Raw genomic sequence first — 23,810 nt, 5'->3', positions numbered from 1 at the left:
AGACACTGGAATTGGGAATAAACGGACAGTAACCACAGGGGAGATGGGAGGGGATAATGGGGGGAAGAGGGAGGAGGGTTTTCAGGAACTATAAGGACACATGGACAAAACCAAGGCGGGGGTGGGGATCAGGGGAGCGAGGTGGGGATGGCTGGGGAAGGGGGGGGAGGCAGAAAGCTGTACTTGAATAATAATAAAATTTTTCAAAAACCCATTTCCTGAGGGGAGGAGCACAACACTTAAACAGCATATTTTAAAAACAATAATGCTTTCACTGAGTTCTTCACTGAGGACTCGCAGCGCAGGTTAAATGCTCACAACCACTTCAAGCAAAGCAGCTCATGCAAAGGTTTTGTTTCTACACTTGCATGAATTTTATGGCATTTTTAACTCCTAAACATGTTCTAACATCTTACATGTTATCCTAAAAGTGCTAATTTTCTATTTACATCTTTATATAAACACAGACCCTAACAACTGCAGTGCAAAGTTGTGCTTTCAGAGCACTGCCGGCCCTTGGCGAGGGGCCCACCTCACAGGACGAGGAGCAGCACCTTAAATAAACGAGCAGTCTCCGTAGGGAGTAAAGGCAACCGATTTCTGAGATAAGAAGATCCATGTTACTCTTTTTTCCTACTGTGCTATTTAAGTTAAAATAAGTTCTTTATTCTTTGAAAACTTTCACATCATAGAACAGATATGGATATCTTGCTTAAAACACAAAATGAAATATAAAACCTCAAGAGACACAGGCCAGGGCATATGAAAAAGATACCTTACGCACTTAAAATGCATTTCCACAAAAATCATTTTACTATTTGAAAGGCCATCTGATAGGTTCTATGTAAGAGCTGCCACCCGTACCACCTCAACGGTCACTTCCCCCTAAATTCAATTGTCCATCTATTTGAACTAAATTCTGAGAAACTCTTCTCTGCCTTTCTGGTGCAAAGTGTGCCTGTAAATCAACGTAAGCCCCACTGACACCCAGGGCATTTATACCTTCAGCCCAGCACACTGGGAATGGGCTGCAGCCGCTCCTCTCCATACAGACGGCTGCTTGTCTCCAGGCCCCGCGGCCCGCCCGGTCCAGCAACATCAACACAGCGCTACCGGGACTGAGCCAGGAGTCTGCACACCGAGTCCCGGGTCTCGCTCCCACAGGGGCTGCCTCCTTCCATCCACACGCAAGACAGAGCCGCCCCTGCACTCCTTTTGTCGGAGCTTGAGGTGAAATTTGGGAGGTGCTCCTCTGTATGTTTGCAGCAGCTTGAAGAATGCCTCTCAGTTACAGAATCTTCTCCTGCTTCCGCAATCTGAAACACAGACTGTCCTGGCCAGATTAAGCCACTGAACAGAATGGAACTGGCTGGTAACGTGACCCTGCGCCTCTGTGTTCCTAGATTCACTCTGGGGAGAAGGGAGGGGAAGGAGGGAGGAGAGAAAAAGGGCAGGCAGCCAGCCCCTGGTTAATATGCTAATCTCACCCTCCGGTTCCCTTCCTCCAGCGGACCTGTTTACAGAACCGCCAGGGACTCCAGCACCAGGGTCCAGCACAGGGGCTGCAGGCCCGCCTGACCCAGAACACCCTGTCTGCCCGAGCCGCCTGGGACCCTTCTGTTTCAAAGGCATGCCTTTGGCACTTTCCAGCCGCTATTCTGCCTTACGGTTAAAATGATGACCTTGATGAAATAAGAATAATTTTGAGAAACAAATAAAAAGTCCTCATCAACATTAAAAACAAGTCTGTAAAAGGCTTGTCCATAGAACTCAAATATTTTCAAGGTAAAATGTTTCCTGGTTGATACTTTCTTAGTAAGTGTGTAATGTATAAAACTGTCTAGAAAACATGTAGAACAAGAATTTGAGGTTGCCAAATTGTTTTAAAATTAGCTTTGAGGAGTATTGAGGGATCCAGGTGCATGATCTGTTCTCTTAGGCTCAAAATATAAGAAGCTCACATTGAAGAAGCAGGAGAGAAAACAATCGGTACCAGCAACATTTTTGAAAGGCAAAACTACTCACTCTCCCTTTCAAACTGAGAAACAGTCAAGGTCACCGTACTGCCACTTCGGAGGAAGCCCATGACCCTTAGTGACGAGGCTCCTGGAGCCCCTGCTGTCGGAGCATCAGCCTCCAAATGCACTGTGCCGGCAGCCAACGCCACGCACTAGCAAACTCCCAGTGCTGTCCCTAACTCCCATGCGGCCAAGGCCTGATAGGCTCACTAGCCGCTGGGAACAAGGCGCCTGTCTGTGTCCAGTGACGCCTGGGGCAGTCTGCTTCATCCCCAATAGGCCACTCTTGACAAAGGCTTTGTCTGAAGGCTGTATGTGCAGGCTCCCAACAGCAGCCAGGCTCAAGTGACCTTGTATGTGCCCCAGTGAAAACACATCCTTCACCAGGGTGAACTCTGACCCCGGGCAACGCCGGGAAGAACAGGCGCTCCAGAAAAACACAGGCAAGCAAGCTAGAAAAAGCACAGAGGAAACAAGCAGACGGACCCATCTGAATACATGGACACTGCCCCCTCCACCACCACCGAGGACAGCCAGGAACATCAAGGCCTACTGCCGCCTGGCAAACACGCACGCAAGTCCGATGTCTGGCTCAGAGCCTGAGGAGGGCTTGGGGTTGCATCTGAACCATCACCTACGACTGTGCAGGCGACCCAAGCCAGCTGCAAGGCTCTCTGGGAACGCAGGACTCTCACGAGACAAAAGGAAAAGCTGCTTCTACTAGCCCACCCGTGTTCTACACACTGAAAGCTGATGGCACCTAACCCCAGGCCCTCCGAGCAGGAGCAGGGCTGGCACATCTCTGAGACACGTGCAGACAGGGCCACCAACCGGGGAGAAGTCACTGAGCCCGTCCACACCCAGAAGCCAGGGGCCTCCACACACACCCCCAAAAGGGACATGAGCCAGATTGAATGGATGCCACACAGTATGAATCAAAACGATACCTATTTTTTTTGTCAGATCAACAGAAAGTATGTTTTTTTGTGTTCCGCAGAGTGTGAGCAATCGGTTTCTGTGCTGAGAGAGGACAGACGAAAACCGCCGCACACGGCCCTTCCACCGACACTAAGGGCCGTCTCCCATGGCTTCGCCATACAGGAGATGGGAGCTGAAGCCCAGATTTAGAAACTGTCGGGAGGTTACTCTTCATCCAGCTTCAATGGAAAAAAAGTCCCTGAAATGTGAAAGGAGATGCTGTTTTCCTTTTTCAAATACACTTGCAGAGGCCTGACGACGCAGGACAGGCCAAGGACTCAACACAAGTCTCAGCCTGACTGCATGTTACAAAATACAGGGGTTTCCTGTTTGTATCAATCAAAACAACATAAACACCAAAGGACAATCAAGTAGTTATTTTAATGCTGACACTGCTCAAGTCGACTTTGGAACTTTATTTTATTGAACATGCACCTACACACCCAACTTACTTTAGTATTGCATCAGCCTTCATTTCCTTTTAACCCTATGAGTCCAGTTTAGCCATGGTGGGGTCACCATGGATACACAGCAACAGTCCCAGAAGACCACAGCGGAGGCCCCCTGGGCTGCAGGTTAGAAAGCAATGGTCCGCCAGCCGCAGCAGGAAGGCTCGCTGGTGTGAGGAGGACCCCTGGTGGTGAACGTGAGTGCCGTCTACCACCTACACTTCTCAGCTGTGGAGAATGAAAATTCAACACTATACACTTCAAACTATCCCTCATCGCGCCTTTAAAAAGCACACTGGTTCTACAGCTTGACTCTGTATCTCGTTTTCAGTAAACAGCAGTGGCACCCAGCGTGTACTCCCCTCCCCACTCTAGTCACACTCTGAGTGGGAGACACAGACAACTCACTTTGCAGACGCAGCCACATGGTGGCTGGCTTTCTTTATCAAGTTCCCTCCCTGACACTGTGGTTTTGTCACCCTGGTATTGACAGATACCATTCCAACTTGGCAAGAGATTCACGTGCTTTTCCAATTCTACCCCAAACTCTTCATCATGTTGAAACCGACCTCGCACCTGTTTGGGTGGTTACTGTTTCAAAAACAAAACAGAATGTTACAAGTGTTGGCAAGGATGAGAAGAAACCGTGACCTTGTGCACGGCTGTCGGGAACACAAAACAGTGGAAAACAGTCTGCAGGTTCCTCAAAAAACCACAAGAGAACTACGTGACCCAGCAATGCCACGTCTGGGGAGACGGCCAGAAGAACGGCGAGCAGGGCCTTGAGGAGCTACGTGCACGTCCACGTTCACAGCAGCGTGGTTCTCCACAGTCGAGAGGAGCAGGCCAGCCGGCGTCCCCAGCGGAGGGACGGATGAACACCACGCGGTCCATCCACACGGCAGGGCACTACGCAGCCTTTGAAAGGAAGGGATCCATGACACAGGCTACCACATGGGTGAAGCTCGAGGACGCCATGTTAAGTGAACTAGGCCAGTGTCAAAAGTACAAATACTGTGTGAGGAGCTTAAAGTAGCCCAGCTCACGGGGTCAGAAAGAAGAGGGCCTGGGGGGACTGCGGAGCAGGGATGGGGGTAATGGCTGCGGAGTTTCAGATTCGCAAGAGACGACGTTCTGGGTGTGAGTGCAGCTACCACCCTGAACTGTCCTTTACCACCTTTAACGTAAAATGGTTAAGGCTGTAAATTCTACGTTATGTGCTTTTAATCAGAATAAAAAAACTTAAAAATGTTAAAGCCAGTTTTAAAAGAATGAATCTCATTTATATTCTACAAAACAATCCTGCAAATACGATATAATTATGATTATATCTATTTGTGTAGTTCAGGAAAAAAGCCTTGAAATGTTTGGAGCGTGCCCAAAGTGCAGGCAGAGGGAAGGGAAAGCCAGCGACTGGCCCTGGACCAGTTCAGCCCGACACTGTGCACGGGGCCTCTCAGTGGCTCTTCAAACAAAATCCACTCCACACTGAGCTCCGAGGCAATGACTAACATCACCATTCTCAGGCAGGAGGACACGAGGCTCCGACAGTGAAGGGACTTGGGGCACAATCAGACTCTGACCAAGTCAAAGCCGCCTGTGGCTCCAAAGCACCAGGGCCTGCCGCCTTCTCCACCACACCCCTGAGAGGCCAGTGTCGTCCAGCAGCTTTGTTCCCACTGTCCCCCGACTCCCGCCTTGGCTACCTCCTGGTCATGGGCACTTCTTTTAAAAAAGGATTTTATTTACTTACTTGTACAGAGATGAGAAGGGAGAGAGAAAAAGGGGGAGAGAAACATCAATGTGAGAGAGATCCATGGATCAGCCGTCTGTCGCATGCTGCTACCCAGAACACCAGCCCACAACCTAGCCATGTGTCCCAACTAGGAATCAAACCGGCAACCTTTTGGTTCACAGGCCTGCGCTCAGTCCACCGAGCCACACTGGCCAGGGCATGGGCACTTTTTTTTTAACCTCGCACCTTAGCCTGGTCTTCTCATCAGTTAAATACAGTTAAAAATAGCATTTGCTCCCTGGCTGGTGTGGCTCAGTGGAATGAGTGCCCGCCTATGAAACAAAAAGTCACCAACCAGTTCGATTCTCAGTCAGGGCACAGGCCTGGGTTACAGGCCAGGTCCCCAGTAGGGGGCGCACGAGAGGCAACCACACATGGCTGTTTCTCTCCCTCCCTTCTCCTCTGTAAAAGTAAGTACTGAAACCTTTAAAGCCTCTGCCTTCACCGTGGTCACGAGAAGTAACCCTTACAGACAGAGGGCCTCTGCAAGCGCCCAGCTCACAGTGAAGGCTCTGGTGTGGCTGTCAGCACGCTACTCTGCACCCCGCGCACCAGCAGTGAGTCCTCACTGCAACCCGCAACCCGAAACCCCTGAGGCAGAGTCGCAGCCCTCGGGCTCGGAGCCCGGGAGAAGTTCCAGCTGCTGTGGGTCCAAGAACCCTCCAAGAAGCCCACTGGGGGTGATGGCAGTCGGAGGCTTAGCAGACTCACAGGTGGCTCGCAGCAGCACCGGGAGACCGCGCCCTGCCTGCAAGCCCAGCAGCAGGGCACTGGCAGGTGGGGCCTGGGGCGCCACAAGGAGCGGCCACACAGCTAAAGCTGCGCATTAAAAACGTATTCGATGAAACGTCTCAATGACACTGGAGAACGCACATTACTGAAAAAGCAACATAGAATGTTTAAAAAGGCAGGCAACCCTGTCTTAAAATGCGAGGATTTTCTTCCAGATGCACATTTAAAGGGATGAAAAAGGCCCAGAGACTACACAGAGCGTCACAAGTAGGCCCAAAGTGAAAGTGCACCTTGTTTGCACACAGAGGGCCTCTAGGAGGTTCTTGAGGCCGCTGGGAGGGCGATTCGAGGGGAGCAAACAGGGTCAGCGTGCGAGGGTCCCACTCGCTGTGTGCTCGCGTGGACTGTGTGCCATGCACGTTTCCCGCTCGAGATAACAAATGAACAAGGGGGGGGGTAACCATTCTAAAGACATGGCATCTGGTGAAGGCCCTGATACTGTCCAAGCAAACAACCCTTTCTAGGTAACACATGGGTCAGGTAACACGCCCAAGGAAATCTGGAAACCGTCACAACAAACGATAATGAAAATGGAACAGCAAAATCTTCAAGGTGCAGCTGAGCGTACCTAGAGGGAAATTTGTAACTTCAGGTGCGGATATTTAAACGGCAAAAACAGGACGGTTTTACCTGAAGAAATAAGAAAACCCACAGGCCGCAGAAGGAGAGCCCGATGCCAGCAGCAGAGCCGCACCGAGCGCAGGGCAGGAGGGATGAGCGACACTGGCCCGCCGGCCTTTACTTTCAGTATCACGTTTATCGTGGATTTTCGGCGTTCTTTTATTTTCAAAAATACTGCAGTAAACGATCACTCATCTCGATAAGTGAATGTTTTGGAGCCCCTGCCAAATGCCCCGCAGCGTCCTGGCCCTGCCCCTATGCATCCACTCCCACACCCCACCCTTTCCCACTGGGAACACATTTGGCGCCCCCCCCACCCTCCCCCCAACCACACCACAGGCTGCCCACAGCTGGGCATATCACCTGGGGGGGGTGTGAAACCAGAAACATTTCTATCCAAAGCATGCTAAATACAACCACTCGACTTTAAAAGTTCCCTTCTGGGAACAATAAAAACACTTAATGCTTCTTTTTCAAAGACCAGAACCCCAGTGACTAACTGCCAAAGCGTTACCCATTTTACCTGAAAGAGCTGTGGTACGTTTTTTTAGACTGGACCAGCAGACTGCTAAATTCATAAATGTCTAAACTTTAATGAAGGAGGCAAGCCCTAAAATACCATCTCTTACCCTGTCCTCCTGGTTGGGTTGTCAGCACCTTGGAATACCCAAGCACCCAGACGATGGAAAAGGGTGACGATGACGATCACACACTTGGACCCACGTCACCTGGAGCAGTCTTTGTCTCGTTACTTTCTTGCAACTTCACCCCCCACTATGCAATCCGGGGCGGGGGGTGGGGGGGTCCTTCTCACCACACTTCCAGCATTGCTCAGGACGCCACCGAGGTGTCCCCGCGTTGCTAAACCAAAGGGTAAGGGTGCGCACCTTGAGCTTCCAGCCCTGGGGGGCAGAGCCGACCTTGCCCTCCTCCTGGAAACATTCTCTCCCCTCCTTTCCCAGAGGCCGGAGACTCCAGCTTTCCTCCCGCCTGCCTGCGCCTACTCTGCTCGCTCTGTTCCCCGACCACTTAGTGACAGGGTGACCGAGGGTTTGGGCACTTGGAGACTCATGGAGGCAAGCTCACTCCCGCAGCGACCACAGTGGCCCTGGGTCTTCCTTTCCACTTTCAGCTCAGACTTCTCTTCCAATCTCCAAACTCCTCTTTCCCGCTGCCTCGGGGCCCTGCTAGACATCTCCAACCTAAAAATGCCAAAAAGTGGCCTCCTAGCTGCCCCCTAAGCCACGCCCACCCACAGCCTCTGTCCCTCTTACTGCCCAGCCCAGCCTTCAAGACACCTCCTCTCCTCCCTTTCTCCTCACACCCCGCATCTCGTCTGTCAGCACGTCCCATCGGTTCTTTCTACCTGCAAAATACATCCAGGACCCAGCGATTTCGCCCCTGCAGCGTTACTGCCCTAGTCCTAGCTGCCACAGCTGCTCACCCAGTTACGGGCAGGCCTCATTTCACTGCACAGTGACGTTAAGAGAAATTCGGTGTGCCGCTGTTAATACTGCCTTTCCATCGAACTCCTGTGCACTACCAAGACAAGCTATTTCCCACAGCTAAAGCTGCTACTATTAAGTTACACCGGAGAGTCTCTCTCGTTTGGATCTACTAAGAAAAGTAGAACTAAGAAAAGTGAGAAAAAAGAACGTATTTTGTGGTGAGCATCAAACGGCCCTTTGTTTGTAGCATTTAATGGAAACTACCTGTGGCTTAAGCAGGAAAGATGCAGGGTGAAATAAAATCTTTGCCCTCAAAGACTCGCAGAACAGACTTAGCAGAAGCACTCAAAACGCACTGTTGAGGAAAGAAACACACACTACGGACTGGGAGGGGAGTTAAGCAAGGGCGGCAAAGAGTGGGGCGGGGACCTCCTCCCACCCTGTAACACAGTCCCACCGTGCACAGCGCACCCACAGAGCGGGCCCTCCTGCAGCCGATGAAGAGCAGGGGGGTTGGAAAAACAGCAGCCACACTTTCAGGCCTTGCTAGGAAATTGAAATGGCATGACATAATTTCCTTTCCCTAACACCTAACCTCTGTAGAAACAGAAGTGGGTTTGGGGGAAAGAGGAGAACAAAGGAGGAAAGTAAACTGACCCTCAAAAGGAAATGAAATAACAATATAACAGTCCAAGGCCCGGGCCCTTGGACGTCTAAGACAAAGACACTGCCAAAGTCAAGTTCAACATAATGATAAATTATCATGAATTCTGAGTCCATGAAGTCCACATTCGTAAGGCTTTTACCATAACAACATACCGGTAAGACAAAATGTTTACCAATGCCAACACCCCCAGAGAGACGTATGAGTCTTCGATCAACTACCTGTCCTCAGCTTACCACTCACCTACCAGAAAGCAGTCCGGGACTCAGACACACCAGGCCAGAGCCTCCATCCTACAGCTTCCCAACTGTGAGCGCAGAGCAAGCTTCAAAGTTACAAGTTAACAAATTACAAATAACTCCATCTCTCTGGAGCTCAGGTTTCCCCTCCTTAAAATGGGAAAGACACCATGGAACAATCACTGCTAATGGCTGTGAGCGCTGAGCACGTGACACCTATCTCAGAGCATCTCCCCAGCATACTGGGAGGGGCCCCCTGGAACAACGCCATCTGTCCGAGGAGAAAGCTAGGTTTGGGTGTCAGCAGAGTCCGTAAGTGAAGCCAACATCTGCATCCCAAGCGCATGAGAACAAGCTACCAGCAAAGGGCACATGCGGAAGCCACAGAGCCTGAACCCAAGCTTCGCCACTCACCACCTTCGTGACCTTGAACCTGCCGGTACTTTGGTTACGCAAACATGAAGTGGGGAGAAGAGTAACCCTACCCCTGGGGTGACTGTGGCCAAGCAATCGGTGCACCAGGCACTGTTTAAAGCATGCACTGTTATTGGTGGTGGTAGTGCTGACACCCTCATTCTCATGTTGCCCATCGGAAAAAATACATGAGAAGTATCTGCACACAAAAGGCACTGAACAACTTATATTTCTTCCCTCACCTACTCTGCAAAATCAGTATTTTGTGTGTTTCTACTGTGTGTCAAAGTAACCCCAGAGCAGGTGGAAGAAAAATCAAACAAAACAAAAAACCAAGAGCCGAGCGTAGCAAGAGAACCACACTTACAGTTCAGAAGGCCACAGCAACTCGGTGAAGAAGCCAAAAGAAGGTGTGTAGGGAATGCTAGTTTCTCTTCCTTCTTCCCATCACAGCCGAAGAGCGCCTGACGAGAAAGACGATGCGCAGGTGAGAGGCCACCTTCCCTCGCCACGCTTCGCTGCGCTCTCGCAGGCCTGTGGGCTCGCCCCTCGCAGCCCGCGCCACTGCCACCACTGCCCACTGCAGACTGTGCTCACGGTGGGGGGGGAAGGCAATGTCAAGTTCCTGCCTTCGAAAACGCATATGAAGTAACTGAAAACTACTGGAACGCACCAATAATCACAAGTTAATATGGCAACAGAACACACGCATCAGTTTCACCCCTCCCCACTAAAGTCATACTACAGAGGTATTTCAAAAAAATTTTAAACAGCACAGGGTGAACTAAAAGGGAAAAAGGAATAAAATTTTGGAAGGTGTGAGAAAAGCTTAGTTCTATCATGGAAGATCAAGACCAAAACAAGGGGCAAGAAAAGCAGGGGAAAACCCTGGAGGAACTGGAAGCATCGTAAGTGACTCCCTGGGCCAAGAAAGCCAGGGCCTATGCCAGCCTGGACACAACCGAGACCCAGCTGCAGAGACCCAGCAGGGCCCTAGGGGGCTCCCGGGTGGCACCAGTGCAGACAGCGGTGCAGGTGGCGGCTGTGTGAGGCGCAGCTAGGACTCAACGCGTGCCTCCATGGGACTCCCCTCACGTGGACAGAACACTGAGGGTCATTCCCTGGAAGAGGCAGTGTCTCTGGACTGAAGGCACCCTGCCCGGCTGCACGGAACAGAGGTGGGTTTGATCTCGGAGCACACACTGCACAGAGAACCCTCCAGCCCCCCTCTGCCAACTCGGCCCCATCCTCCCATCCCCACACTCAATTCCCAGAATTCTGTGGCCAGCAGTCTGCAGAAAAGAAACTGAAAGAATATTCTCAGGGAATCTGATCACCCAAGAAGAAAAGCCTAAAGATACCAACACTGGGGATTCCCCAACAAATGGCCCACCCAGAATACCCTGATATAAAGTCAAAAGGCCCCACCCAAGTCAAGGCGGAGCAGGAAGGAGGGAAGGAGGAAAGGAAGGAGAGAGGGAGAGGAGGGAAGAAAGGAAGTTGAAACAGAAATTACACAGACTATCAACTCGAGGTACAAAGACACTGCACCAATAAAACAAAATAGGAGGCTCTTTTAAAGAACAACAAAAGAGCTCCTGGAAATTAAAGACCCTGAAAACAGAAATAAAAAACTCAAGAAGTTTATGTCAAATTGAAGGCACTTCCTGAAAATTGCATTAAAAAAAAAAAAGAAGGAAGGAGAAAAGAAAACTGAACTGGAGGGAAAGACTAAGAAAAGTATGAAAAATCGCAGAAGTTGTCCAGCAGCCACACTCCGGTTAACGGGACTTCCCAGAAGACAGAACGAGAAAACAAAGGGTGGAAGCCTCCAGCACAGTAACTCCAAACGTGTTCCCAGGATGGCAGAACACAGGCCGGCAGAATGAAGGGACTGAAGGGCCTGGAGACTGGTGTGCCGGTAAACACAAACAGACCCGCCAGCACTGCATTCCGAGTCCCCGACACGTTCAAAAGCTTCTACGAGCCTCTGAAGATGGGAAGGAAAAAACGTCAGATATAAAGGATAAAAAATTAGAACCTCTGAATTCAAAACAGAACCATGGAAACAAGATGGCGATGGGGCAGAACCTCCGAAGTCAGGAAGGAACAAGTGTCGGTCTGGAACTGATGGCCAAGCTCTCTGCTCTGCAGGTCTCAGACGCTGAGCCTGCTAAGCGGCCTGTCTCAGAAAGCCACTGGACAAAGTCTCCAGCACAATGTGGGCACAAGCAAAACATGGGGAAGACACGGGGCACAGCACACCTGAGCCACGGAGAAGAGATAAGGGGGGTTCTGGGATGGCGACTGTGCAGCAGGAGAGCGGCGAGGCCCGGCGGGAGCAGCCCCCCAGCGGCAGGTGGGGAGGCTGTCTCCACCGTGTGCAAAGGCACTGTGCCCTCTTTCTACAGTGGTGAGCCCCCCGAGGACGTGTTCTACCGAAACAAAGAAGCCCGCCTAGAAAGACAGAGACCGGACAACAGAAACACCAAACCCAGCTCTGGAGACAAACCACAGACTGAGAGCAAAGGAGTGTCTGGGCGCGGGAGTGAAAGGCAAGCTGAGAGACCAGCTCGGGGGAGGAGAGGATGGAGACCTCCAGGACCCGTCCCCCCTTCCCTCCCGGCCCCCGTCCCCCAGGAATAACTCCTGGGGACAGATGCATCTCTGTGGCCAACTTCACTGCGAACTCACTAACAGGCTACTGAAAAGCATGGGGAAAGTAAACAGCAGGCACACAAAGAACTAAGAAATGGGGACTGCCCTTCACACTGCCCGGGGCACACCCACCACAGGACTCACCCAACGGCGGCACCGTGACCCTCTCTCTGCAAAGACCTGCTGCGGAGGGCCACGTGTCGCCAGGCCACCGCTCTTCAGAACACAGTGCAATGCCTGCCACAATGCCAGGCACGAAGGCAAAGGCTTTTCTGCCACTCACTCACACACTGGGTACCCACTATACATACCTGGCATTCTTCTAGGGAGCTAGAATTCAAACACTCACAGCCCTTGCTTGCTCTTAAAGAGTTTTAAACGATGTTTTTACTCCTGAAAAAGCAAATATTTGTTCCATATCCTCATTCCCCCCAAAAGATAAAACACTCACCAACGGCCTACAGAACTTTAATAGTCCAGCTGTCACCAGGCGATAGGGACCCCAAGACCCGAGGATGCTGTTCTGAATTTACGTGTGTCGTGCTGTATGAAGAGTACCAGCCTGGGCGCTAATAAACTTGGCTTCTAGTACCTGGACCTTTCTGGCCGAGCGCGGTCTAACTCGCAAGACCAACCTGTCTCGCCACTGTCTCCCGTGTACGCTACACTCCAGCAAAATTAAACTGCCGCCAGTTTACGGAACAACTTGTGACACCGCGCCACATCCTCCACTTGCCATCCCATCCCCTGGGTCTTCCGCCCCCGGCTAAGTCTGAGAGCTGTGCCCCTCCCTCCAGGTTAGATGCCTCTCTCCCAAGTTCCCGCAGCATCCCTGCCCACAGCATCCCTAGTGATGGGGGGGCTGATGCGCGCCATGCATTGCCCTGGGACAGGAACACACAGCAGCGAGTCAGACAGACACAGCCCCACTCCAAACGACTCCGGTGGTGCCGCTTCCTGTTTAACACGCACTACAGTAGATGTTAAAGCTGGCTGACCCGTTCCTCCCTGCACCCAACCAACAAGCTTCTAGGGACAAAGACAGCCTCTTCTAGCTCTGCAACCTCAGGACCTGCCAGAAAAATAATTTAGGCAAAGTTCAATAAAACTAAAATCAAAAAAATAAAATAGAACTAAAAGCTCCCATTGGCTGCGGTCAGGAGGTAACACCTGCTGCTCAGAGGCCCTCTGACATTTTTTTTGCCTCTTTTCTGTTGGAATATAAACCTGAAAACGTCATTCACTGAAATCTTGCCAGTCTCTTGCACGTGGCTTTCTTCCTCCTGCTAAGCAGAAGCCAAAATGTCCCAGATCCTCCCAGATCTGGCTCACATCGATCACTGTATCCCTCCGTATGCACTCCATCAAACCCCCGCCGCCCACAGTTGATAAACATGGACTTGATGCTGAATGAGGAACCAGTGAGTGAATGAATGGACACACTGGCTTTGGGTGCCTTTATTTTGTATCTTAAGGAGAATTCAAGCAAGTTACATTCCACTTTATCAACACTAGGCGCCCCCCCCCCCCGCTTGCTTGCTACTTTAGCAGCAGCCAATAAATGCTACATTCAACCCTATTTATCCCACAATCCATTCTGTCATTTTTAAGAATATGAATCTACATATTTTAACTATGGAATTAATCAAATTCAAGTACAAACATTTGAATTAATTCAAATAAGGCAGAAAACTGGGTATTTCCCAAAATATATAATTAAAATGCTTCAAATATCTTGTTCCAAGTGGATAAAGAGAAACTGAACTCGGCTCATCATACCACGGAACACCTCATTGTCAGCTACCTGATGCTGTCTGTCGGACAGGTTCTCGGCCTTCGGGCAGGAGCGGGCGCGCATTAGGGTGATGGGTCTGAGTAGATGCCTGAGCTGCTCGAACCCCTTTCCTTCCTCACACGCAAACTAGAATTTCCCACCACCGCCCACTCCGGATCTGCGTGTCACTAACGTGAAACATTTTACATATTTCCTCACCGGCCTGCAGTGTTCTCACTTCGATGCACAACCCAGCTCGGCCTGCCTTCCATCATCACCCACCTCTAAGTCCAAACACACCTGGGCACGCTGGCGCCTCACACTGGTGTGGCGTCCCGTACGGTGTGGCATTCTCCTAATGCCTTAGGAACACTAGCTCCTTAACTGGTTACGATTACTATTACCATGTTACATACGAGGAAACAGAATTTTAAAGAAATCAAGAAATTTTCCAGGGTCACAGCAGACAAGGCAGAGATCAGGGATTCAGACACTGGCCTATCAGCGCTCTCCAAACCATGACACTGTTATGACAGGCTGGCACGCTGTAAGACATCCGGCTGGAGTCGAGCGGGTCGGCTGAGTCCCTGAAAAAGAAATGGTCAGTTGGATGCTGTCTGCTAAGGAAGGCCCAAACCCACTACTTCTTAACCACAACGTCCAAAACATACAGCCACTGTGCGCAGGTCCCTTCTCTGCACTCAGGCTGCGGCCTGTATTCTGAAAGAGCGCAGGTCAGAAGCAACTTTCTGAAAACCAAAACTATATGAAGGCCATAAATAGGACTATGAAAATCATCTGGGCCAAAAAAAACCCTTCTTTATGTTTCAAAATAATTTTCTAGCCAAAGACACTCTGACCCGAGGCTGTGGAGCTGCTCCCAGACAGGGAGACCGCGTCTTGTCCCTCCCATCCCTGGCTCAGGGTCTGCTGCCCCACGGGCATTGAACAGCTGACTGCGTGAATACGTAGAGAGAGAAGAGGTAAAATTACTCAATCCTGAAAAACCAGTATTAACAGTGATGATAAGCCTCCTGAACTGCTGTCCAGTTCTTGGACGACCAGATCAAACCGCACCAGGGGATGATTAAAGTGAGCCCCTGCCGTCCCACAGCTGAAATAACTACGTTGTCAGGAACTGTACCTGCTGATCAAGTGACTCTCCCGTAAAGAGATTTTAATTATTTGTGCAACTCGTCATGCACTAAGAGCTGCGTCACATCACATTTACGGAAGAGTTAGAATAACCTCCACTCAACAGACGAATCAACAGTCAGAGCATCCGCAGCCTGGTCGACACCACACCGGACGAGGGGCGGGTCCGAGCGTCAGAGCCTGTTCTGTTCTGCACAGAAAATTCCATTCTGAGAAAGTCTTCAAAATGTTAAAGAAACACTCTTCTAAAAACATTTAATAGACGCAGTTAACAGTCAAGACCAGGCAAGTCTTCAATCATATTCAAAAGAACGAGTGGCTCTTGTGGCCTATCCCAGGGCCATTGTGTGTCCCTGAGACAGATGTCGAAAGAAGGACCTAGGAAGCAAATTCGAGAATGAGAAGGAGCATTGCCCACAGGGACTGGGAGAGACAACTGATCCAGGGACACCGAGGCAGCGAGGCGCCAGTCACCTGTGCCGGGAAGAGCCCCAGGGCTGGGGGGACACCCTCCACCCTGTCTGCCCAGAGAAGGTGACCAGAGCACCTGTGATGGCTCTGGGGAGCAAGCAGCAGCTGGGCCTGGGAAAGAAGGCTGAGATTCAACGCACCACATCAGCACCTCAAACACGGCCGAGAGTCTCCCAACACACTATCTGAACGAGCAGGAGAGATCAAGAGAAGCCAGTACTGAGATGAGACCAACGTCAGAACTGGAGCACAAACAACCCTGCGAAGCAGCACACACCCAGTACACTCGATCTCATAAACTCTTCTCTTCCCCTTACCTGTCAGTCCACTGGCTGTGGCCCCCGCCATCCCGGAAACTCTCTCTCCAAGATTACCACTCATCTCCAGACCACTCGATCCAACAGTCATGATTCTGGTTTCACTTGACCTTTCAGCAGCAGCCGCCGAGAACAGGGCCCTCCACCCCTTCTCTCGGTTTCCCGGATGCCCTCTCTGGCTCCCTCCTCCCTAAAGGGAGCTGCCCCTTCCTCTCTCAAACCAAGCATCCCGGAGGCCCCGGCCCCATCCTTCCTCCTCGCTCTAAACACTGTCTCTGTGCTAACAACTTAAAACCCTCTCTAGTTCAGACCTGGCCCGGCTGTCGTGTAGGACTGACTGCTGTCAACTCTGCCTCCCAGCCACCACCTGCCACATCTCCTGTGCATCACAGAGGAGGAGCCACAACTCCATTTCCCAAAGACCCCGCCCTGCCGCCACTCAGGGGTGGTGGCAACTCATCTGGGCACTCGATGGGAAGATGAAAGGGGACCTTGTTCTCTGGGCGCAGCTGTGGCCAGAAGCACAGCTGTAGGCAGATGCGTAGGGAGAAGAAAGAATTCACTGACTTGGGCAGCAGGACTGAGGACAGCTTCCACTGAGGGTTCCCGGGACTTCTGAGAGAGGCCCCGGAAAGCTCCTGCTTCACCAGAGACCAGCGGCAGAGGCTCACACTGCCCAGACCACAGCGGGTCCAGGTGAGCTGCAGGGATGCACTCTCTGTAAAGCTCGACCTTCAACTCTGCCAGCCCTTCCCACAGCAGCCACGGACTCTAATTCCTTGCACAGGCAGACCTTGGCTATTGCGGTTCAGTCCCAGCCACTGCAAAAAAACCAGTATTGCAATAAAGCAAGTCACTGGGATGTTTTTGGTTTCCCAGAGCACGTAAGTCATGTTTACACCACACCACAGCCTCCTGAGCGAGCACCAGCATCATGTCCTTTGAATGCACATCCCATACTTTACGAACACTTCAGTGATGCGAACCGTCACCTGAGCCTTTGGCAAGCCCTTTTTCACTGGGGCGGGTCCGGACTGATCGAGTTGGGTGCTGAAGACTGAGCTGGCTGTGGCACTTCTCAGGACAAGCCAGAGCCAACGTCTGCCACGTGAACTGGCCATTTCTCCACGGGCAAGGTACTGCTGGGCAGCACTGTGCCTGCAGCACAGCTGCTTTCAACACCGGAGCCCGTCCTCTCAAACCCCACCACTGTGTCCTCGGCCAAGTGCATGTGACAGTCCACCTCCTTTGTTGTCCCATCAACAGTCTCCACAGCATCCCCACCAGGGCAGGTACTGTCTCCAGGAGAAACGCTCAGTTCGTCTGTGAAAACCAGCCCCTCCCCCAGCAGTTTTATCTCGTGGCTGCAGCCACACACCCCGCCGTCGGCCCCACTTTCCACGCTGGCCCTCTTGCTGTCCCCACCAGCCATGTAGCTACTTCCTCCACTGACATCCTGAACCCCTCAGAGTCACCCACGAGGGGCGGAGTTGACTTCTTCCCAGCCCCTGTTGGTGCTGGGACTCAGGCTTCTTCCCATGCCTCTGAACACTCCGAATGGCATCCAGGATGGGTTTCCAGAAGGCTTTCAGTGGACTTTGCCCAGACCCCTCGGAGGAGTCAGTGCCTTCGGCCGCCACAGCCTCACAAAATGCATTTCTCAAACAATGACACCTGCACGTAAAGGAGACTCCCTGACCCGGGAGCTGCAGGGCAGACGCTGCGTCAGCAGGCCCGAGGACACCCGGACCTCACTGTCCGTCTCTGGCTGAGCGCAGGGGTGCCCAGGCATACCACCAGTGAGCAGTCAACATTCTGGAAGGAGTCTCTTTCCTAAACAGCAGGTCTCAGCAGTGGGCTAGACGCTTGGTACACCGTGCTGTGCAGACGTACTGTCCCCAGGCTTGGCTAGCCGTGAACAGAGCACAGGCAGAGTACACTGGGCATAACTCCTGAGGGCCCTCGGATTTCTGGGGGGTAAATGAGCACCGGCGTCACTGAGGTCAAAGTCAGCAGCTACATTAGCGCCGAGCAAGACAGTCGGCCTGTCCTCTGAAGCCTGCACTGACCTCCCCTCTCCAGCTATGGAAGCCCAGAGTGTGCCTTCTTCCAAAAGAAGGCTTTTCCGCCCACACGAAAGCCTGCTGCTCAGCGCGGCCACCCTCACGAGCAGTGTCAGCTAGCTCTTCCGCAGAACTTGCCGCAGGTCGGCATCAGCACTGGCTGCTCCGCCCTGCACTTTTGGGTCACGGAGACGGCTTCTTCCCTTAAACCTCACGAACCCACACCTGCTAGCTTCCACTTTCCTTCTGCAGCCTCCTCACCTCTCTCAACTTTAGAGAGCTGAAGGAAATTGAGAGCCTTGCTCTGGATTAGGCTTTGGCTTAAGGAATGATGTGGCTGGTTTGACCATTAAAACCCTATCGGCAATAAGCCTGTCTCACTTCCCTATCGTTTGTGTGTTCACCGGAGGGGCACTTTTAACTTCCTTCAAGAACTTCTCTGCATTCACAGCTTGGCTAATTGGTACAAGAGGCCTCGCCTTCAGCCCTCCTTGGCTTTTGACATGCCTTCTTCACTAAGCTTAATCATTTCTAGCTTTTAAAGTGACAGGCGTGAGACTCTCCCTTTCACTTGAACACTTAGGGGCCCTCGCAGGGTTACTGACCGGCCTAATTTCCACACTGTTGTGTCTCAGAACAGGGAGGCCCGAGGAGAGCAGCGGACAGACAGGGAGGGGGGCGGCATTCAGCAGAGCAGTCACAGCACACACAGCAAGCGTTCTCCGGCCACGTCCGCCGACTCCTAGAGACGGCACCCCAAAACAGCCGCAACGGCAACAGCAGAGCTCACTGATCACGGGTCACCAGGACAAACACAATAATAATGGAGAAGCCTAACAGACTGCAAGCACCGAGATGGGACCCAGAGACACCAGGCGGGCAGACGCACCACCCGCTGGAAGGGGCTAGCCTGCAACGCACGCCAACGGGCAAATGCCAAGAAGAGCCTAAAAGAATCCTCCAGCTTTCTCAGCTGGTCTCCTTTTTAACTTCAGTCGCCACCATACGTTTATTCCTGATAGATGTCACCTCACTGATTTTAGCACTTCAGTACAACTTGTCAGCATACTTAAAAATTCCGATTCCACAAACATGCTGCCTCCCACCATGGCTCCTGGTCTTCACTCACACTCCTGACAGAAACGTCCGGAGAGGTGTCGAGTAGGACGCACTTCTGGGGACATCCTACATGCAGAAATTCCGTAGAAATTTGTGTTAAACTATAAGATGGATCTTCTTCCTAAAGCAATACTTTCTTAAACTCCCTAGTAGTGACAAATAATAATTTCTTTAAGCTGCATGCAGTAGAGGACTAAACTTCCCCGTAGCAGGGCTTTGCCCAGCCCTGACCGGTGTGGCTCGGTGGCTTGAGCATCGTCCTGTGCAGCAAAAGATTGCCAGTTCGACTCCTGGCCAGGGCACACACCAGGTGGCGGGTTCCCAGGTTGGGGTGCAGATGATTAATGTTTCTCCCTCCCTCCCTCTCTCTACACCTCCTTCCTCTTTCTAAAAATCAATAAAAGACCATATCCTCAGGTGAGGATTAAAAAATATTTAAGTAAAAAATTAAAAAATAACATAATTCCGATGTAGAAAACCTGCGTACGACCCACGCTATTTTTTCCAAACGGAAAGCAAGCTGCCACCTAAATTTTGCCATGACCTAACAAGCCCAAGGGGACTTCAAACATTTCACCTGCGCCAATCAGTTACCCCCAGACTGAAATCTTGAAGGTGGTGTTTCACTTTTAATACCTACACCATCACCAAATTCCATCGTTTCTTATATCTTTAGCCATTCGTGATACTCTGTGCTTAATGGAGGCCACGACTTTTCTCAGCAGGAAGAGAAACCTTCCAAGGATGAACCCATTTCCAACATCTCCCCCTACCAGCCGCCCCACAGGGCAGCCACCTCTCCCCACACACACTAACTCTCCGCAGGGGCTGCTGCCATCTGTGGTCTGGGACCCCTAAATGACACACGCGAGTCCCGCTCAGGCTCCAGAACCCCGAAGGTCCACGACCCGCCGCGGGCTGCGCCACCGCCCTGCGAGTGCTTGCCGGAGGGCTCACGGCGAGGCACTGGCTACGGCTCACTAGCCACGCGCCCCTGCTCGCAGAGGAACCACACTCACTGTTGGTGTTGGCGCATCTACACTCAGCACCGACACCTGCCCATCTCTCACAGCCAATGGGCTAGGAAGACAAGCCTAACAGTGTAACACTGTTTGTGGCTCTGTCTCACGTACAATGGCGTGATGGAAACATTTCAAGCCAAGCCGATGAGAGTCCCAAACACCTGGCTGGCTTCTATGCACCAAAACACGTCCTGTTTGACTTTTGGAAGCTGGGGGAGGCCGGGGAAAACGTTTTAATAGCTGGCCGACAGGGTTCGATTTAGAAGACACTGCATGTGCCTGCGCTGGGCCGGCAGTTTGGGACGTGCTACTGCGTTTACAGTGAGATCCCGGCGCACTGCAGATCCGCCCTTCCTTCCCCCTGCAAACCTTCCGGAGCTCCAGGAGCCCGCCCTCTCGCAACCCGGAGCGGCCCCTCTGGGGCTGGGCTCCTTTTGCTAACCTGATGGCAGCCCCAGAGTCTTTCCCCAGGGACACAGCGCACATGCACACACAAACCTCCTACACTTTCTGGGGTTTGTGGACCGAGGAGAAAACGTCTCCTCCTCAAAGCAATCATTCAATCACTACTACCTGCTTACAAGCAAAAGGGCTTCGTGAACCTGTCCCCGGAGCAGAAACCCAGGAGCCATGCTGGCCTTGCCTGGGCCCCGCCCTCGGCACTGCCACTTCATCTACCAGCGCAGAGCCTGGACAGGAGCTCAGAACAGGCTTCCCATCAAGCCCTGGCTGGTGTGACTCAGTGGACTGAGCACCAGCCTGTGAACCAAAAGGTCGCTGGTTCGACCCCCAGTCAGGGCACATGCCTGGGTTGTGGGCCAGGATCCCAGCAGGGGGCGTGCGAGAGACAACCACACATTGATGCTTCTCTCCCTAACTCCCTCCCTTCCCCTCTCTAAAAAAAATAAATCAATCTAAAAATAAAATTATTTAGAACAGGCTTCGCATCACCCCTCTCTCCAGTCCTCAGCTGCACCCCTAATTAAGGCTTTCTTCATTTACTTGTGCAACATAATTATATACTGAAAGAACACAGGCTGTTAAATCCGACCACCTGAACTCTGCCCCGCACCTGACTAGCAAGGCGACACCAGGCACCACTTCTGTAAAGACAAAGGTCTGCTCTCCCCTTCTCCAGTGCGTCCCTCTGATGCCCCCCCACTGAGCCTCGTAACTCTGGCCCAGCCACCCTCCTGCCTCAGGACCCTGCTCCCTGTGGGAACCAAGTGCAAACTGCCCTGTCAGCCTCGCTCCTCCCTGACCCGACGCCGCACCCCGTGCTCCCAACTGGGCACAAGCACTCAGGGCCACAGACGCCAGCCTCCCACCCTCTGCGCTCTGGCACAGCTGTGTCCCTGTCTGGGAGGCGCTTCTGCCCCCCACCGCCTGCTGGCCTCCTCCAGGTCCTTCCCCACTGCCAGAATCGGCAGAAGTCGCCCCATCTGGCCCCCACCCATTTCTGTGCATTTCCTGGGCAAAGAATGGACCCTGCTTACCAACACCCAAGGCGACAGGTCCCACGCAGCCACAAAGCCTGCAGTGTGTACTGTCTGCAGGTGCCTGAACCTGACCGGCCCTGGGGCTTCACATCACACTGCGCACCCCAAACTGCTACCAGGCCGGGTGCCCTCGGCAGGCACCCATCACGAGACAGGCACTTAATAAATGCTGAACAAAAGGGATGGCTGAACAGACGAGCTCACGTGTGTGCCCACTTCACACAGTGACCGTACACATAGCCTCAAAGGCTGAGCGCACGCACCTGGGCCTCATAGGCAGGACCCTGGGAACTACAGAACCTAAGCAACCCGTGGGAAGTCACATGACCAAAGACAGCCACTGGCCACACCTAGGTCTTCTGCTAACTAGCTGAGATGCTCATTCATTCAGGAAGACCTGCCCTGCTGCACAGACCCCTCGGTCACTAACACCTGAGGCTTCGGAGGAGGGACAGAATTTAATTCCTGACTCACTATTTAATTTTTTTAATTTTCAACTTACTGTTGCTTTTTGTAAACAAACAAAAGTGAAAAGGACGCCCAAAATAAACACTAGGTTAAGTGGCCTTGGAATAACCACGAACTAAAAATTGTCTTTCTCTCCTTTGTTCTTCATCAGTCCCTGAGAAAGTAAAATTAAACAGCTTAATTAGCAAAAGCCACTGAAGGGAGGCAGCTGCGGCCCCAGCACAAGCCCCTGTCCATCAGCTGAGCTCACACTGGCCTGGCGGCACTCGCTGATCCTCAGTTCTGTTTGGGCAAAGCTGACCCCAGGCATTAACACCTCCTCTGGAGCCAGGAAGCAGCACACACCTTTCCAGAGGCAGAAATTAAACATCAGAAGCCCACCCGGGCCGATGTGGCTCAGTGGGCTGGACGCCACCCACAAAGCGAGAGGTCCCCGTAGACTCCCAGTCAGGGCACACGCCCTGGTTAAGGGTTTGGTCCCTGGTTGGGGGCGTGAGAGAGGCAACCAGTCAATGTTCCTCACCTTCTCTTTCTCCCTCCCTTCCCCTCTCTCTAAAAATAAACAAAATATTTTTAAAAGTAATAAAATAAAATGTTAAAAACTCCATTAACTAAAAGCTGAGGCTAATCTATTACTTAAATCTATTTTGTATAACCAAGGTATAAATTATAGAGAGATGGAGTTTAAGTAGCTCAGCGCTCTGAAGTTTCTAAGTGAGACCAAGATCTTGGCAAAGTGAACTATGATATCAGTCTATTTAAGATAACATCTCAAAGAACTGCTTTCATACACAACAAATTTTGGGACTACAATCCAATTTTAGAAATAAGCCACAATAAGGTATATCAAAAAACTTCACTCATTGGGAATTTACCAAACATTTTAAACGAATCCTTAATAGAAATTAGAAAATATATCTAAATATTAAATGTATTTGTTGAATGGAACAATAAACGCTTTGTGAACTAAATAAAAATACCTCACATCAAAATTTAGCCCTCAGGTAAAGAAAGCTTCCTTAAATGAGACCAAAAAAATTCTAATCATAAAAAAAGTATTGATAAAGATGACTTTAAAATTAAGAACTTTAGTTGCAATACACCAAAAGTAAAAAGACAAACCACCAGCTGGAAGAAATGACAAAGGACTATTGTAATTCGCACATAGAAAGAACAGCTACAAATCAATAAGAAAAACATAAAAAGAAAAAGAAAATTAGGCCAATGACTTCACAAGTCCTTCCTAAAAGAGAGAGGAGATATGGCCAAGGGGTAAAAGCTCAACAGCATCAGTGATGAGGGAAATTCAATCTGAAGCCACAAGCAGATGTTACTACACACTCGACAGAGTGGAAAACTAGACAACAGCCAGACAAAACAAACGACTGGCGGGCTGCGCAGCCGGAGCCAGTCGTCTGGTGTGAGTGGGGGTGCAAATTGGTGGGAGCACTCTGAAAGCAATTTGGCAGCAACCAGCCGCTCTGAAGACTGGCCAGCCCAGCATCCAGCCACTGGCGCTCCTGGGAGGACCCACTGGACGTCTGCAAGCACGGGGGCAGCAAAAGCCGTGGACAGCAGCGTCTGCAATAGGGAAAGGCTGGTGACCACCCGAATGCCCATCAACTGTGGGCCCGATTACACAGCAGGGAAAATGAATAAACAATACACACCCCTCAGCTGAGGCTCAGAATCAGCCGACTGCAAAAAGGAAGCCATGTAAAAACACACAAAGAGTGACTCCTTTCACATAAAGTTCAAAGACAACGAAACTGACACAAAGATAAGAAATAATGAACACAATATTCAGTCAATGGCCACTGTGTTAAGCACTAGGGCTATGGCACTT

General features: G+C 51.4%; 1 protein-coding gene across 10 annotated transcripts in view; it reads right to left on the bottom strand.

Moving 5' to 3' along the window:
* The window catches only part of PTK2 (protein tyrosine kinase 2), a 154,672-nt gene that overhangs the window by 118,186 nt on the left and 12,676 nt on the right, over positions 1–23,810 (bottom strand). For 3 of the 10 annotated variants that reach the window (XM_053930016.1, XM_053930017.1, XM_053930014.1), the window contains exon 2: positions 9,786–9,882. The exons of 1 other annotated variant lie outside the window; for it this stretch is intronic. Coding sequence is in view for 5 of the 9 variants with exons in the window: in XM_053930019.2 (XP_053785994.1) it covers positions 1,003–1,099 (97 nt within the window). In the remaining 4 variants the exon portion in view is untranslated. Of the gene's footprint in view, positions 1–1,002; positions 1,370–9,785; positions 9,883–23,810 lie in introns of those variants that run through there. 6 more of the 10 variants (XM_053930019.2, XM_053930011.1, XM_053930012.1 and 3 more) reach the window with 3 other exon arrangements.

The sequence above is a fragment of the Desmodus rotundus genome, chromosome 8 (assembly GCF_022682495.2).
Source record: "Desmodus rotundus isolate HL8 chromosome 8, HLdesRot8A.1, whole genome shotgun sequence".
NCBI lineage: Eukaryota > Metazoa > Chordata > Mammalia > Chiroptera > Phyllostomidae > Desmodus > Desmodus rotundus.
The sequence above is the reverse complement of the archived record's forward strand: the minus strand, read 5'-3'. Positions and strand labels throughout refer to the sequence as shown.